General features: G+C 39.0%; 1 protein-coding gene across 4 annotated transcripts in view; it reads right to left on the bottom strand.

Moving 5' to 3' along the window:
• Positions 1–18,506, bottom strand: part of TOX (thymocyte selection associated high mobility group box) — a 295,231-nt gene that overhangs the window by 149,819 nt on the left and 126,906 nt on the right. For all 4 annotated transcript variants that reach the window (XM_006113630.4, XM_075920651.1, XM_075920650.1 and 1 more), the window contains exon 2: positions 7,067–7,132. In XM_006113630.4, coding sequence (XP_006113692.2) covers positions 7,067–7,132 — 66 coding nt within the window. The remainder of the gene's footprint in view (positions 1–7,066; positions 7,133–18,506) is intronic.

Genomic DNA, 18,506 nt, shown 5'->3' with positions numbered 1-18,506 from the left:
GACCTGATCCTGGGTAGGAATAATGGGACTGCACATGAGCCCTAGGTTCTGTGCCAGTGGGTTCCAATGAAGTAGCAGGGCACACTGGAGCAAGGTTTATTCATGTGAGGAAGGCTTGCTGTAGTAAGCCCTCTGTTAATACAGTAATGTATAAGGTAAGCAGTGAAACTGCTGAGAATTAAACTTGCAATAAGCCCAAACTACTTATATTGTACCAGCTATCAGTAGCTACAGTAGCTATTAAGACATTTTTAGAAACTGCAAGAAATATGTGAGCTATTACAAGATATAATTCTGAAAAACAGACTTCTATGAAACAAGCCAATTTAAGAAGAAAACAACATAAACAATAGTAACTTGTGTGCTCAAGTGAAGTATCTTTTTAATTTTGAGTAATGAAGATGTCAAACCAAATGCTAGAGTAGTTTAACTTAATTAGGTGGCCTATTTTTCCAGGCAGCCTTTCATTTCCCATTGAAAACTCAGCTTGTATGCAAGGCAACAAGAGCAATTTTGTCTGTAATGAATACCTCTGGGACTCCACAGAGTAATCATTTGAATGTTACATTGAAGACTGGTTTGAGTAACTAGTTGGGGCTTGTTGAGATGCCAGACTTTGCAAGACTAACTAGATTAATCAAAGCATGACATCTTATCGTTTTATTAGGTAAGAGGTCAAGAGGTCAAACTGACTTTACTTCTGCAGCCTTTGCCAAAAGGGACAGTCGAATACCAATTGGTCTAATTTCTAGTTCAAATTCACATAATCCTCATAAACATTTATGAACCAAAACATTTAATTTTCTATAAAACTCAGCTGAAAAATATTGCCTCTAACATTTCCCGTGGTTATTTCTCATGTACACTACTGGCCTGAGAAGGGAGTTTCCTGGAAAGGAAGCTACATAACTAAAATATATGATGTCTGAAATTTGTTTTCACATATTAAAAAAGTTGTTCATGAAGGAATATAAGACAGCATTTTAAGTAATATTTCACATAGGTTGCCCATTCCACAGAAAATGTTCACATGCTGTGTATAGAAAAAAAAAGCAGTATGGTTGCTCTTGTGATCTGGGGAAAAATACACCCAGTACTCGGACAGAAAATGCATCATTTGATAATTGATTTTCTGTTTATCTTCTTCATGGCAATACAATGGCTATTGTTATTTTTTCATTTATTATTTAGAGAGGGCTTATCAGTGGAGTTGCTAAGGGCCTCCTCCTAAATTGCATCTTTTTACTTACTTCCTCTCCTGATGCTAATTCTTGAGAAAAAAAAATTGTGATTTATACTTAGAATAACTGTTTATACAGTGCTATCAAATGTTACAATTTTATCAATAATCTCACAATATTTGGTGTTTATATTTAAAGTCCAAATCTCAGCTTTGCTTTTAAATTATCTAGCTCTCAGTGTTGCAAAAAGAAACAGAAAAAGACTCCAAACCCCAAATACTTAAAACCGGAAAGCAAATAAAAGATTTTATGTTTAAATGTTTACAATTTTTTAACCAAATCATAATTTGTGAAATCTTGGGACTGGTAATACTGTAATGAAGAGTATATTTACATAATTTCCTCAGGGAAGGACCTTTGATCTGATCCACAAATATACCTATGAAAAAAACCCCTCAGATTTAGGTGCCTAAGTCCCAATTTTAGGCCCCACCACGATCCACAGAACTCCTGCTCAGCTGCCACTGAAACCTGTAGGCACCTAAACTCAGCACCTACGTTACTGCACTAAAAGTGCACTAGGTGCTTATGTTTTTACGTCTGGGTACACAGGGCAATCCAATAGGTGTGCTCAGATGCCACTTAAAGCAACAGAAAACAGTCGGGCGGTGGGAGGTTGAACTCAAAAGAGGAAGAAACAGGACTCTTGTAACCATTAGACTAGACGTAAATGATATGGGAAACCACCCTTTCAAACTCACCCTCTGCTTTATGAGACGGGATCTCAACAAAATCTGAGTGCCCAGGACTAGAGAGAGATTCTTACTCTAGTTCTTTGACCCAATTAATATGAAATTATTTAATTAATTGGAATACCTTCAACAGGCGAGATTGAGGGAGACTCTCATAAGAATATCCCAGAGGCCATCCTGAAAACTGGACTTCTCCAAGACAGGGGTGAGGCTCAGGATGCACCCCTCTCCTCAGAAACTCCCATTGCCTAGCTTAGATGGAAAGCTGCTTAATATGCTTGCTTTGTGGATTACATTCTAAGATGCCTATCTCTCCATGCATAAGGAGCCTAGATACCTAACTCAGGCTTTATGGATGCCAGGGTTGTTCTAGTGATTTTCTAGGTGCCTAAAATTTAGACACAGTGACACTCAGAATTGCAACACCTAAATACCTTTATAGATGCAGGCTTTTGCTTTCTTTGGTATTTGTACAGAACAAGGTATGCTGCAGACACTAATCAAAGAAATAATAGGTAACAACACATACAAATATAATAATATGTGCTTTTATAGGCAAAACAGAATAATTTTGATTCTCTTCTGGCACAGAACTCTGAGCCCATTTATTTCTACATATAATTTGCTTCAAGTCATTTCAGTAGAAGGGACAGGGGAAGAAATATTTTGGCTGAATTATGCCTTTTCCATGTATTTGAAAAAGCCCTTAATTTGCAGACAAATAGTCTATAATTTATTCTAGTTGCGTTAGTTATTTTAAGAAACCTGAGGTATTCAAATATGGAAAAAATTCCAAGGGCAAAATTCTGTCCTTAATGCACATACAGTGCATCCATCTCCCACATCCTTCAGTGGGGGTCCCACATAAGGATAGAAAGGTAAATTTTGTCCGCAAACATACCCAAGTGTGCTTTTCAGAGCTATTTTAATTTCCAGCTTTTAAAAATGTGTCTTAGTTCAAACACTCGCAATAAGCTACATTTTAAAAATAATCACTGAAAAAAATTCTGAAATAATACTTTCTAGACCCAAAAATCAAAGCTACTATAGAAAGTTTTTCTGTTCTTGTAAACCCAGCTGATGATGCACCCTAAAGTATAGAATAATCAAGATTATACCTTAGTCATACCTCATGTGGGGACCCAAAATGGTGCCCTGAAAATCTCTCTCTCTGCAATATAGGAGTGGCACGTGTGTGACTTCAGCAGGCTTCCTACCCACAACTACTTATGCGAACCCATCACCCCTGACCCTTGATCTTTTCATCAGCCCCCAACCCTACGTACCTTACCGGCCACCTTCCCCTCGTCACCCGAGCTGGCTGCCTGCTCTGCAGCTGGTCCCCATCCGAACTGCGCCAAAGAGTCACCTGTGCATGCTCGTGCTTCACACGCTCCACTTCCCTCACCCTCGTGTCCCGCCCAGACACCAAATGGCGGGACCTCCTACCACCAATAGAGGGTGGATCCCTGGTGGGCCAGCTTCTATTCGACCTTGGTTCCATGGCCCACCATGGACATCAGTTGGTGAATCCCCCATGGCGCTGTAAGCACGGGCATGTACTTGGCTCAGTTCACTCCTGTTCCTGACACTTGCCCCTTCTGTGGCATGAGGGAGACCCTGACGCACGTTTACCTCGAGTGTGCCAGGTTACAACCCCTTTTTCGGCTCACCTACTAATCTATGCACACCCCATCCGTGGCCCCACAAAGTCCCGGGAACTCCTGGTCAGCCTACTTAGTGTAACCCCAAGACACAGACTCTACAACTTGGAAGACAAAATGAGATTTGGCAGCTGTGTGTAGTCCATACACAAGCCCCCTTATCACTTATGTCCATGGAACGCCGACAAGCCACAAAGGCTCAGAGGGTTCTGTGCAATAGAGTTTTGCATTATATTATGTTTTTTGTCTTGAAGGAAATTTAAAATAAATTATGTAATTTTATATTGTGCTGTTTTGGACCCACAAATTATATTAGGAGGGCTTCTATGAAGAACAATTTTCCTCCATGATTCCAATGACAGGTGTATATAGAAGATGATATACTAGTAAGAATTGGCCATGCAAGACAGTTGGCATAGCTTTGTTTTAAAATGGTAAATATTATCATATTGACATGTAATTAGCAATGAAAATGTCATGTAGTTTTATTACGTTTGCTAATATGGCCGGTGTAACTTATTTAGAAGCTGCTTGCAATGTGCAGTTCTACACAAAGTATATTATAGCCAAAAATGCTATACTTACGTATGTATATAAAATATATCCAGGGATAGCAGTGCCAAACAGCCTTTTGGGACAATCTAAAAGAGTATCATTAATTTTCACTATATACTTACACTTCTGGCTCAGTTCCAACCCTGGCTTTCCATAAAAATCATTTCAAGTATAGAATTATGATGTTTGCTTGCAGCAACATCACAGAAACAGTAGTGAGCCATATGTTGCTACTTAGCAACTTAGTCTATAAGTCCCAAAGCATGTACTGATTTGAAAATTGAACAGAAATGATAATTGTTGAGTGATGCTGTGAGGCAAGTTGTCTTGGATTACCAAGCTATGCAGATGTTTGATGTTATGTAGGAAAAGGAACAAAACTGTATTCTTCCTGTTTGACGGATGGATTTTTATGATGTTAGCCTAAAGGGGATACATTGATTAAAACTCCTTACAATAACACAAGGTGATGTTTCCCTGAATATGAACACATTCCATTAAACAAAAGGAATTTGAAGTACAAAGTTCAGCTTTCCAAGACTGTTCATCACAATTTTGATGTCTAAACTTTATTTCACTCTGCAATATCTACTATTTTACATCACTGAATTCTTTGTGGTATTGGGTTTCAGCAAATATTAGAGACTAAATTTAAAATATGAAAAGACCATTATCTAGTTAATGTACATAGCCTCCATAATTAAATGATAGAAATATTAATTTTAATACAGTGTAAATGGTTTTTTAGTGGAAGACAAGATGATTGGAACTGAAACTAGGCATCTAGTAAACAAATTCTGAAGTTTCATAAAAGATTAAAAGTAGTACAGTTATTTTTAAACCCTTCAATTTAAATTATCCAAACTATGCATACATAGAATAAAAAAAATTAACAGAAGAAAAATCATTCTAATGTATAAATGTGAATTTGCAATCCTTTATTCAAAACCATTTAAGACAGACAATGATGCTCTGAAAGGTAGCAGCTGCTTTATAACAGCAATCATTCACAGAGTTTGTATTTCTACTGTTTCAAACAAATTCAATTAGCCCTTGCACTTCAAAACCCTTAAGGCATAAACGAGATGATACTGGGTTCCTTTAATCTAATAGTAATACTAAACTTGTCAGTACAGTTTTTGGATTAATGGTTAGAAAAAAAATTAGTAATATAATTTTTCATTTTTTAATCAAACAATCCTATTCAAAACTACCTCTGGATCTTGGAGGGCTCTTTGCTGAATGAGTTCAATCATATAAGAATCTTAAAGTTCCAAAGGCATTTTTGCAATAAATTCAACAGTGGACAGGAGAGGTAATGTGGTGGGAACATTCACATTTTAAAGGTGGGCTTTTTGACTGAACAATATACCTCAAAACATATAAAAGGTAGCTAAAGAATGAAAGAAAGAGAATAAACCTATAATTTGAGAAGATAAGCATGATTATCTCAAATGCTTCTTTACAAAGTCATTTAGCTCTCAAGTAATAATGTCAGTTTACAAGGGTATTCATTCAACTTTAGGATTACACTCATCTACCAGTTAGTTCATTTACAGACAAGATACAGGTCGAAGCTCTCTAGTCCGGCATTCTCAGGATCTGACTGGTACCGAACCAGAGAATTTACCAAACTATGGGAGGTCAATATTGTCTAGTAGCATTACCAACACTTCCACTGATTACTGAGCTCTTAGAAGACATTTAGGGGTAAATTAGAGCTAAATAACAACAAAGAACACTGAGAGCCAGGACTGGTGGCTATACACAAACTTTATGGGACTGCAGAAAACTTGGCCACACCTATGATAAGTGGACATGCAGCTGACAAAAATCATGCCAGACCACAAAAGTTGCCAGAACAGAGAGTGCCGAACTAGAGAGGTTCAACCTGTACAAACTAATTTCTCATGTAACAAGATATTGCTGTGTAAGCCCATAGTTCTTGTCATGCAGAGGAGTATCAGACTCTCCACTATTTGAGATGGGCATTGGGCTACAACATGGACCACTATCTTGATTCTTTACAGCAATTCCTGTGACCTCTGATAATCAAGCTTAAATACTGGACCTGTGCTACTGAGACTATGATTCACAGGCACAGAATTGAAATATATGGAATGTAATAACAGAATCCCTCAACATATGGCTACATACACCAATGCACAGATCTGGATGTTGGGCTTTTTTGTTGTTGCTTTCTTTTTGTTTTTGTTTTAGATGTCTAAAATAAATTAAAACAAAAGTAACTTAGATGAAAACAATTCCAAGGAGTGGACATAAGCTACATGTTAGTGGGCTCTGATAACTTACAATTTCTTCCTTGCAAATTCTCTGTAAAAAGACTCAAAAATATACTTTTAAAAAACATCATAGATCATATAATACTCTTGTGACTGCAAGATAAATACCAGCAGTAGAATCTGAGAGACGTGTTATGATAACACTAATGGTGCAACACTGGCAAAATTCCTCAGCCATGCAATCTCTATAAAAAATGCAATTCTTCATCTACAACTGGCCTAAGAGTGATAATTAAAGCTATTTGTGATAGCGTAGCTTATAATGATTAGCTTATAATGATTAACTTGTCTGCAGTCAGATAAACAAATAACCTGCACCTGTAAAGAGTTTATTTCCTGAAGGTAAAACAACTGTTTAGGAAAGATCATGCTGGCAAAACAGCTGCTTGCATTCTGGAGAGGAAACAAGGTAGTATCTTTCAACAAACGCCAACTCTGGTGTTTTATCAGCTCTATCTCATTAACTGGAAACAAGGCTTAAATGCTTTGTTTATAAATTATGATTATTCCTGATTGCAGCAGTTACTGATAGTGCCACTCATTTGCAATGCAACTCTTTGGATTTGTTTAATTACAATTTGAAACAAGGCAGAGAAGATTAATTAACCCACCTGGCTTGCTGGCACATAGTCCTGGCTCGGCTCTGTCATACTCATGTACATGTTGTCACCGTCAAACTGCAAATGAAATAATAGTAAACATTCAGCAATCTTGTTTTTCAGCATCAACTAGAAAACATTCGCCATAAAATAATATTACAGCCTGGTTTTGGAAGACTTGTAATTGCATGTGTGCATCTTGTCTTTGATGTTCCTGTTGTCATCCTTATTGACCCTGGATGTCAGTGATTTGGAGTAATTAGTGCTCTAGTAATTACAGCAAGCAAGCAAGCAATGAATGGTTTCCTTTCATCTGCAATCTGTTTTAAAACAAAATGGCTCATTTTGTGCACCATGTATACATTCTGCTTTTGGTTGCAATGATGTAATAAGTAAATTGCTGTTTCTGACAAGAGGAAGATGATAATGGAAAATGTACTAAAATGCATCTTAATGGATTCTGACTTTACATTTTGATCAAGAACAAGTTTGGAAATTTAAAAACAAATTAAAATCCACCTTATTAAAATGCCTCCAAATCATAAATTAAGAAGCAGGTTATCAGATAAAATTCAGACATTTGAACATCTGAAATACAGAATTTACAAAACTGGGTGGCGTAAGTGTTTGTGTGATGTGTAAATAAAATGAACATGAACAAATATTACTGTAAAATTACCCTTCAGAAAATTATAATAAAACTAATGGAAATTTTGTGGAAACTGATTTTTCTTCTTGTAGAAACAGAATTAGATGCAACAAAAACAATATTGAGAAAAGCTGATTAGGAATAGCAGGTCCACATAGAATGAAACAGCTAGAATGTAAGGCTGGTCAAGTTTCAAAACGTAATACAGTACCACTTTTTTGTACTATGTAATCTGGAGACTGGGCCCATAAAACTCTCTTTATATTCTTTCAAATGTCTGCCTCAAGTTTTCAGTGTGAGTATTTATAGTACTAATATGCAATTTAGAGTTAGGAGAAACCTTTCCAATCCCTGGAATAGAGATGCAGAGCAGCAGGAATCCCCTTTCCTCAATCATCAACTGAGAATTTCCAGCTGTCATTAATTCTGTTTGAAATAACTTTCACCTGACCCCATCTGCGTATACCCAGAGCGACATATTTTGGAATTGTGCCATTATTTTGATGATGTGGCAAAAATGTGGCAAGATACATAAGGGATTCTTAAAAAGAAACGTTCAGCCTTTACCTAACCCTATTTCTACTGAAGTCAATGAATCTACTCATTGACTTCTGTGAGAGCAGGGTAGATCAAAACTGACCATTTTGAAAATCCTACCTGTAATACACAGTAAATCAACAAGATCATAGGGAAGTATCCTTAACAACACATCTGTGGTCTCACTGAAAATAAAGACTTCTACTCCAGTACAAAAGTGCCCTGGGAAATGTAACATCCAAAGTTTCACCGGAATTGTGAGCTAATTAGATTATTCATAAATATTCAAAGAATAATTAGGATAAAATCTTTTCAGCCCATGGGTTGACTGCAAACTGATCCCTTCAATGCCTTTAAACTAAATCACTAGTCACTTGTAGTGTGCAACTGGTCAGTAACATGGTGGTGCTTCTACTGGATTGAGCAGATGACATTTTTAATGCTAGAGAACAAATGAAAATTAGAAAAATTTAGAAATAACGTGCAACATGCTAGCATGAATTTTCAGATGAGTGAACTTTATAAAATGTCTCAACTTTTGTGGACTTATAAACATTCTCCATAAGCATGCAGGAATTTTTGAATATTCACAAATACAAATAAAATAAAATAAGATCTGGAATTTGTATTAACAAAATAGTTATGATTCAAAACTATTTGGCCCAATCTATTTGTTGGTCATATGTGTAGTATGACATTCAATATATCCAGATATGTAAAATTAAGATATGTAATTTTGCAGCACATCTGTTATAGAACGTATCTGACACACACGCTACAGAGCTGTCTAACAGTACTGAAGCAGAATGTGTGCCCATACTTACAACTGATCAGAAATACAAAAAAGGACTCAATAGCTGAAAGGTTAATACTTGAGCACGTGCCCAGAAAAATGCAGAGTAAAATAAATAAATAAATAAATAAATAAATAAATAAAAATAAAAAGCCCTTTAAAAACCTGGGAAAACAATTTTACCAGATGGGCCAGTTTTACTGATGAAAAGTTCAGTTCTACAATATTCTACCCTATTGGACTGAACAATTTCATCTCCCTCTGATTTCCAGAGGAATCGGGGATGCTCATTAACTTATTGGGTGAAGCCTTAAACCCACAGAAATCAACATTACTTTTTAACATTTTACTTTACTATTTGTTATATACTATTTTATAGTTCATGGATATTTCACATGCATGAAAGAATGCATACATGTATAAACACACATATCTTACCTCAGCACACTCAGGAATTGTCCTACTTTTATCTAGCTTTACAGATGAATTGACTTGGCACTTAATCAAGTGACTTGTCCAAGGTCACATAGTGAGTCGCCAGATCAACTAAAATCTGACCCAAAGACTTTAGAATACAAGATCCTTGTCCCAGCTTGACTAAAATTATCTTATTTTATATATCACACCAAACCTACAAAGAACTTCTCCTAAGCTTCTCTGAGTTCTTCAAAACTAGATGTTTGGTTGCAAATGTGCATACTGTGAAGACACAAATGCACCGGATAGAATGTGGATGTTTTCATCCAGATATAACATGAAAAAGCAAAGGAAGATAATTAACTGAGTCAGCTTTTACGCAACCTACATGTGATATAGGTTTATCATGAAACTTTTAATTTAAGATTTATTCTTGACTTTGAAATCCACTGTCTGATTATGCCAAAAGAAAGACAAAAAACATTTGGATTTAATCAGGCCACATCTTTATTAGGAGATGTTGGGACTACCCACAGATTACAACATATAGTGCAGGTAACCCCATGTTTATTCCATAATTACCCAGAGGGCTTCCAGCTCTTCCCTTTTTCCCATCCAGGTCTCCCCAGCACATCTACTGCTGGTTTCTTACCATAAAGGAGGGACTTCCACTATCACTCCCACTTGTCCCATCCACATTCCTCCAACCCTTACCCTCCGGCTCCCTCTTGTAGGAGGGTGAAAATGGGTCATGTGAATGGGGGGGGGGGGTTGTCTCCCTGCCATAACAATCATAGGAGTCCCCCCACCTCCCCTTTTAACACCTCTTTTAAGGCCTTTTCTGAACCATTTATCTGGTCACTGTATCTCTTACCTATGGACACTGGACTGGACTCATTAAATAATGAGTTGCAACATATGTCCCACTGCCTGTTATGCCATGCAAAACAGAGGCCTGCTGGAATCTTCTGTAGAGAAGGTGAAAAAAAACCAACAGCACCCTGACCAATATGGTGGAAAGTGAAAAATTCCTTCCCAGTTCAAATGAAAAAGTGGTGGCTAGAGTAATGCCCACAGCAGGTGTTAACCAAATCTGGTATTTTACTACCTAAAAGGGAGGAAGGGTAGGCCCTGCTTAAGCCTTGGCCCTTGGAAAAAGGAAGGCTTGAGGCACTGAGCTATTAAGGGAAGATTTTAAAACCATTCATTTTAATTTATTTGACGTGAATGTTAATACAATATCTGATGTATAAAAACAAATACTGGCAACATTTCTTTTCATATTAAAGTGATACTGCATGAGACCTTTGGCTAAGATTTTTATTTAAATTATTATAAAACACTAATATAACCTCTATTCCAACTGTCATAATGGGATGGCCAGCTGGAATTTCCATTCTACAGTACAGAAGATAGCTTGTTTTCTGACACATGCCATAGTATACAAAATATGACTGCTGTGAAATACAATTACAGGTTGAACTTCTGTGGTCCGAGACTCCTTGGTCCGGCAATATCTGTGTGAATGTGGCTGGACTAGAGAGCCCCAGCACAGAGGTTGCTGGTAGCTGGGAGCAGAAGGGCGAGCGGGGCAGCAGAGTCCACAGCCAGCTGGGCTGTGAAGCCAGCGGGGGTGCTGGAGCATGCCAGGGGAGGGGGGAGGCAGAGCACATAGCCTACAGGGCCCAAATGGAGCTTCAGAGCTCACAGCTGGCGGGGTTGTGAGTGCCCACAGGGTTGCCAGTGGAGCTCCTGGGGGCAGGGGGGCCTCGGGAGCTCCCAGGGCCATGGAGCCCATAGGACTGCTGCAAATGTATGTATTTGTTACTATTTAAGGTGCCACAAGATTCCTCATTGTTTTTGCTGAAAACAGACTACCCCTCTAAAACTTCCCTGCTCAGGGATTCAGTGTTCTACATTTTCCTTCAGTTGGTAGGCATCTTTTGCATTTAAACACCCCATCCACCACCTTCATCCACCCTGACTGCTGGAAGTGAGAAGTGAGCTTTCTCTCTGTCACCCCACACTCCATCTCAGAATCTCTTGGCTGCTAAGGGAGTCGGGGGGGGAGGGGGCTCTTTACTACATCACAGTTTTGCCTCTCTCTTCACTTTGTGATTCCTCTGCTGCAGGGTGGTGGGTGTAATTCTGTTATTCATTTCACCCCTCATTTTTGGCTCCGCTCCTTAGTGAACAGCCTCTGCACCTGCCTCTACCAGTGCTCTTAAGTTTTACAAACAGGAGCAGAATAAGCAGATCTGGTATTTACTGATTTCACTGCTGCCTAAAAGAAGCTGAAAAACAGCAGTAGGAATGGGAAAGGCTGTTGCTGTTATTTTTATTTGTATCACAATAATGTTTAGATGCTTTAATAGGACCAGGGCCCATTGTGGTAGGTGCTATACAAACACTAAGAGATACCCCTGCCCAGACATGACATGACATGACATGATTAATGTAAACAGAACATGACAGACAAAGGGAGAAAGGAAGTACTGTTTTACCCATTCCACCAATGAATTACCAAGGCACAGAAAGACTAAAGGAAAAGGGACACAAAAGAGACCCCTTGTAGATGATAACTACTGTATGTTAGTAAACTCAGCTGTCATGTGAAAGCTTCTGGACTTCTCCAAAATACATTACAGATTTTCTAAGCCTATGCTTCCAGTCACACAATCTAAATATGAAGCTTCCATCAAAGATTAGAAGTAAGTCATTTATTTAAATCTATGCTCAAATTGTACCTTTTAATCACCGTTTAACTCTTTCCTTCACAGAGCTTGAGCACTTTTCATTCTGTTTTTATTTTAAAGCACCACAGTGTAAAACTGCATAAAAGATGATATATAATCCTCTAGTGATTTGTACACAATTTTAATATTTGGAGCTTGTAGATATTGTTGTTAACCTGTATTACCAAAAATCCACTAATCCTGAAAAAGCTTTAAAACTAGGTTTTAAAAAACAAACAAACAAAAAATATCAAATACATGCAGTGAGCATTGTTTGAGGATGCTTAATGACAAGCAATGAGAGATGTTCTCCATTACTAAGAGATGTTATAATGAGACTAAAGCAAAGATGGGATGCAAACAGAAATCATCAAATGATTATGCTAAAGAAAAGGTTGATCTTGTTATGGAAACCATTAAAGATAAAAAACAGAATTGCTCTGTAAATGCCACATTATTGTACTGTTGAAAAACCATCCTAATGATACACTGGTAAAACATTCTAATGGGGTAGGTGGGATATGTCTGTAAACTCCATTTTGAATTATGAGCTCCATTTTGTATTATGTGCTGAACACATGTCTAAACTTGCCCAAGACAGGTTTGAAATATCACTGAAGGATCATCACACTGAAGCCTTCTGGATGGCAGTCTAGCGCCATCAACTGTAACAGTCCTTCAAATACTACTCCTGGGCCCCCACCCTGGACAACTGTTTTTCTACAAAGAAGCTTGCAGAAGGAGTGAGCATGACATGGGGAATGAGCTGGAGTGCCCCAGAGGAACGGCAAAAGGAGACAGTGAAATTTAAAAGGAGATTTAAAAGCAAAACACTGCTTGAGCCATGGGCCAACCATTGTCGCACATAGGACATGCAGCAGAATAAGGGTAACAGACACTTGCTTAGCTTGAACTTCCAGGAGACATTGGATGATATAAAAAGTAAGTAAAAAAATAAATAGAGAAATCAAATAGGGGATGATGCATCTGAAAACTTTTGTTATTTTGCAAAGATCTGCAATTGTCTAATGCTTTTAAGAGTAAAGTGTCTGTGATTAAGAATTTCCCTTGCTAAGCTAGTGTTCCTTTTTTTCAGCCACCCTGCCCCCACAGAGGTTACACTAGAATCTTGGACCTCCCACAGCCTTGGTGGAGCTCTGTGTAAAAGTGATTAGGTGGCTTAGGTTTGAGGCCCTGGTTTCAGGGTATAGAGCGATGGACTGTGGAGTCCCATGTGCCAGGCAAGGGTATCAGAGCAGAAGTTAGAGCCTGACGGTATGCCCTATAGAGCCTGAGCTAGAAACAGTGACCAGACTCTGTCCAGAACCAATTGGCTTAGAAACTGTTTTGTTTTGTTTTTTTGCCCCGTGACCCACCTTGCTCAATGCAGACCTTTCTGTGGACTACCAGCCAACCACCCATGAGGATAAAATGGGTGCAAGATGTGGTGAAAGTGGGGGGAGTTTGGGTACAGAAGCAGGCGGAGGGTGGGAGGTTCTGGGTAGGAGGGTGAGTGCAGAAGCAGGCTGAACCAATGGGAGCAGCGGGGAAAGTCTCCAGATGAGTTGTTTCCTGTGCTGACTTCCCCCCCCCCCAGCCACTTCTTTCCCCTGTGAGGCTCCCGCTCATACCCCTGCAGTGGGAAGCCAGCACTGGTGCTCCAACCTCATATGGGGGAGGAGAGGAGCGGAACTGGAGAGCCAGTGCAGGCTTCCCACTGCGGGGGGAGGGAGTGAGTCTCAAGCCCATGGCCCACCTGCAAGATGGTGGTCCGTACACCACACTTTGAGAACCACTCAAAGTATACGTGACTCAACATATACGGGACCCAGCAATTGGGTCACAACAAACTAGTGACCATGCAGAGTGGTACTGAGTGATGGAATATACAGAACATATTTTCAAATCTTTACTAATTGATAATTTTCAATGCAAATACATTTTGGAAAAAATAGTTAAAATCTCCTAAAAGCACACAATTTCTGCCACACTCAAGCTCTATTATCACTTCATTGGTGATTAGTATAATTGTTTACATTTTCTTCAGACTTTTTTTTCCAGCTTGTTCCCCATACTAACGTGCTATTTATTGGTCTTGCTATGGGAAGGGAGTGGAGTCCAAAACAAGGAAGTGTAAATTTTCAAGCACGCAAATTAAGTATCTAAAATACAATTAAGACCTGAATGATTGACCTACAATCTTTTATACTCCCAGTACACCTAATAAAGATCAATGCAGAAGTGGTGAGAGGGTGTTGTTCAACTTCTCACTTTGAGCCTGCATGTGTCAGTGTCTGACAGAGCTTGACGTTATTAGTCTCCATACAGAGCGCTACCTGAATGAAGATGCATTACTAAGCCCAGCAAATTAGTGAAAGAAGGATGAGACTGACAGGAGGAATGGCGAAGTCCAAACATAGTGGAATGCATCAGAGACAGCACAGGGAAGAAGGGGGTACTACATTAGTTGTTTGTGTAAATGTACGTAGAAGTGGGCACACAGGGATGAACTATGAACTACCTAAATTGGGTTTTAGCTCCCTTTAATGTTAAATATAAAAGATCACAGCAGTCTTGAATCACTTGATAAACTTTTTCTTGTATTGAGAGAACCTGTTAAATATACACACAGACATTGGATTGGCAAAGGCTTTTATTATTATTTTACTCAACACAAACTAAATTACAGATGTATCCACCCAAAGAAGAGAGGTTTGAACCACTGAAACAAGACTCCCATCCCCATAATAGTTGAGTAAAACTATTATACTTTGGTCCTTCTGATCTTTTCAAACCCCAAACTCCTGGCCACACCCAGAATGACTACTGAAGTCTGTGGTAGCTGGAGCAGAATCAGACCCTATGGAGATAACTTCCTATTTTCACAGTCAGTGTAATTTTTGTGAACATCTATTTCTGTCCTCTTTCTTCTGGACCCTTTCTTAACTGGTAAATTGTGGAAGAAAAGTTAAAAATCAAAAGAGAGAGGCGATGTACATATACAAGTAACTATACAAAAAGCACAGCTATTCATCTCCACAGCACTGCTGTGTCACAGAAGTTGCAGAATGAACTCTGCACAAATTAGACAAAATTATACCCTTCTATGACTTCAATGGGTGCATGTGCATGGACCCAAAGACAGAATCTGGCCCATTATGTTATTTATGGAAAAAGCAAGGGATATACTAGTCAACTAGTTGCTCCCTCTTCTCTCTCTCCCCCCCCCCCCCCCACCCGCTGCCTTTATTAGAGAGAGGCGGGGGGTTAGGGGGGAGCAGGAGCCAATGCTGTGGGGAACCCGCTTAAAAGCCGGTTCCCCTCAGCACCGTCTCCATGGGGGGATAGGGGCGCAGCAGTGAACTGGCGGTGCTTCTGCCTTTGAAATGTAGCAAAAGCATGGCTCTTGCTACATTTCAAAAAAAGAAGTGCCGGGCAGCACAGGGCAAGCGGGGAACTCAAGCTGTGGCTCTTGTACATTTCAAAAGCAGGGAATATGGGGCCAGCAGGGAACAGCTTGAGTTCCCCCGTTGGCTCCATGCTCCCTGCGGTGCTTCCACCTTTGAAATGTAGCAAGAGCCATTTCAAAGGTGGGGGTGCCCTTATTGACTAATCGAGTAGTCAATGGAAATTCTATTGACTATTCAATTAGTTGATTAAGCTAAATTTAACATTCCTAATACAGATCCTGAGGAAAAGCTTACATGTACTTCTCAGTTTGCTTCTGCTTTATGCATAAGAGAAACTATCATAAGAGGCAAATCAGAAATAATCACAGCCAGGTAAGCAGAGGGTCCTACCTACATATTTCTCAGCCACCTACACACAAGATGAGGGGAAAGAAAATTATGGAAATCCTTTCATATTGATTTTAAGAAATTCAATACAGTATTGATCACACAGGTTACTGATCATGCCTAATGCATCCAGTCCCTTAAGTACATGCATAACTTTAAGCATGAAAATGAGCCGGGTGAAGTAAAAATGGGTTACACATGCATTTAAAAACAAGCATGTGTCTAATGTTAGGATCAGACCTTCCAACATATGCTAGAAAATACCTTAAATCTCTGGTAACCAAATTATTTAGAATACTTGAATTCATAGCTATATACAATGCCATTCTCAGGAGGGCTAGATACTCCAAATAATTGGTAACTGATTCTTTCTAGATTCAAATCTGGCCAGGTTGGTTGTGACCAAAATTCATCACTGTCACACATTTGTTCCATGATACAAGTACCACATGCAATTCTAGAATGGCTATTTTAGCGAGTTAATGTTAATAATACTACTGGTGGTGTCCCTATTAAAATATAGCACCACAATTGATCACTCCCCTGCTCGCAGTCTCAGCAAGGATATTAAGAACTAACTAGCATGGAGACCTCATCACCTCACCCAGGAAAGTGTAAGGGTAAGAAATGAGGCACAGAGGGTAGGGTAGGGTAGTGTAGATTAGGTTGAACAGCTGCTGTGCCTATTCTATGTTATTGAAACAGGATCATGCCTCTTACAGAATGAAGCTAATTGGGACTTTTCAAAATTGTGATTAAAAGCATGGGAAAATGGTGACTAACATTTTTGTAGAATAGTAATAGAGATGTAGCCGTGTTAGTCTGGTCTTGCTGAAACAAAAGACAGGACTATGCAGCACTTTAAAGACTAACAAGATGGTTTATTAGATGATGAGTTTTCGTGGGCCAGACCTACTTCCTCAGATCAAATTGTGGAAGAAAATTGGCATGACCATATATACCAAAGGGATACAATAAAAAAAAATGAACACATATAAAACTGAGAAATCAGAGGTGAAGGGAGAGGTAAGGGAGGGGGGAGGTTAGTGTCTATGAGATAATGATTGTAGGGGTGATAATTCGGGAAGCTAACTTTGTAATGGGTAAGGTAGTTAGCATCTTTGTTAAGGCCCATTTTTGTAGGTTTTCATCTATTTGATTGTTTTACATATTATTTCAACAGCTCTGCTCTTGCACTGAAATCACTTGTGCTGCTACTTTCTGAAAAAATGCTCTGGATGTTCTGTATGCCTTCTACGCTAAAATTTCATCTTCAGCATGGTAGTTCATGTTATGAGTTAATTATTCTATGCCATCTTTTATTTACGCTTTGTCTTGATGTGCTCCTATTTGTTGCACCTATAGTTCATTAAGAAGACTGTGATGAGACTGTACTTATTTGATGTATTGTTTTCTCTGTTTTAAAAGATCCCTGCACACAAATACCTTTCTATTTTCCTTCAGTTTCAGACACAGAGTCAAACAAAAAGCTATAGTTTTACCTATCATCCTTTTCCCAAAATACTTTAAAGATGGCAGAGATTCATCTCCTCCCCTTTCCTATCCCAATAACGGGAGCCTTTTTCACCGCAACTTATTGTTTTTCCAGGTCAGAAAACTTTGGATGTATTATAACTGTATTTTTTTTCACCGTGAATCAGTTAGAAGTTGCTCAAAGCTGGTGTTATCACACTTGCTATCTCCCAAAGAGTCAACCACATAAGAAAGAGACATACATATTAGCACTGGAAGGAAACTCCTAAGTAATCTCTACTCCATCCACAACATCATCACAAAATAGCTTTCTCTCCACCTAAAGCATTCTCAATGGCTTACTGTCAAGTCTTGTCTTGTCTTGGCTATATCTCCAGATATGGATTTTCTGTAACTGCTACCAGGTGGATTTGAACCCCGGATGTCTGAGGCTTAAGGTATAAAGCCAGTTGGTCTCAGCTAAGGCTGTAGAGCGCCCTTGTTCTTATTTCTCTCTGTAAATGGTCTAAGTGACACTGCATGGGACAGTGAACCACACTTGGTGTGTGGGTTACATTTCCACATCCTCCCTTTCATTGCACAATGATCCATACTATTGAGAGATTTTACTGTTTTATCCTAAGACTTTTTTTCTTCAATCCTTTTGGTACTATGACTATTGACTCTTCCTCTTAGTTACTAGCATACCTGACTGCATTGAACAACAGATGGACTGTCTACCCACAAGTCTATCACCTGTAGGGCTATGTCTAGACTGCAGAGCTTTTCCGGGATATCGTCCCAGAAAAGCTCTCCTGTGTCCTAGAAATGCATCTGCTTTTGCGGAACAGTTTCCAAAAAAGTGGACGTCTTCTTTCGGCATCCCTGTAGTTCTCTTAGGGTATGTCTACACTACCCTCCTAATTCAAAATAGGAGGGTAATGTAGTCATACCGCAATTGCAAATGAAGCCCGGGATTTGAATTTCCCGGGTTTCATTTGCATAAAGCCGGCCGGCGCCATTTTTAAATGCCGGCAGTTCGAACCCCGTG

Source organism: Pelodiscus sinensis, chromosome 2, assembly GCF_049634645.1.
Source record: "Pelodiscus sinensis isolate JC-2024 chromosome 2, ASM4963464v1, whole genome shotgun sequence".
NCBI classification, from domain to species: Eukaryota; Metazoa; Chordata; order Testudines; family Trionychidae; genus Pelodiscus; species Pelodiscus sinensis.
The sequence above is the reverse complement of the archived record's forward strand: the minus strand, read 5'-3'. Positions and strand labels throughout refer to the sequence as shown.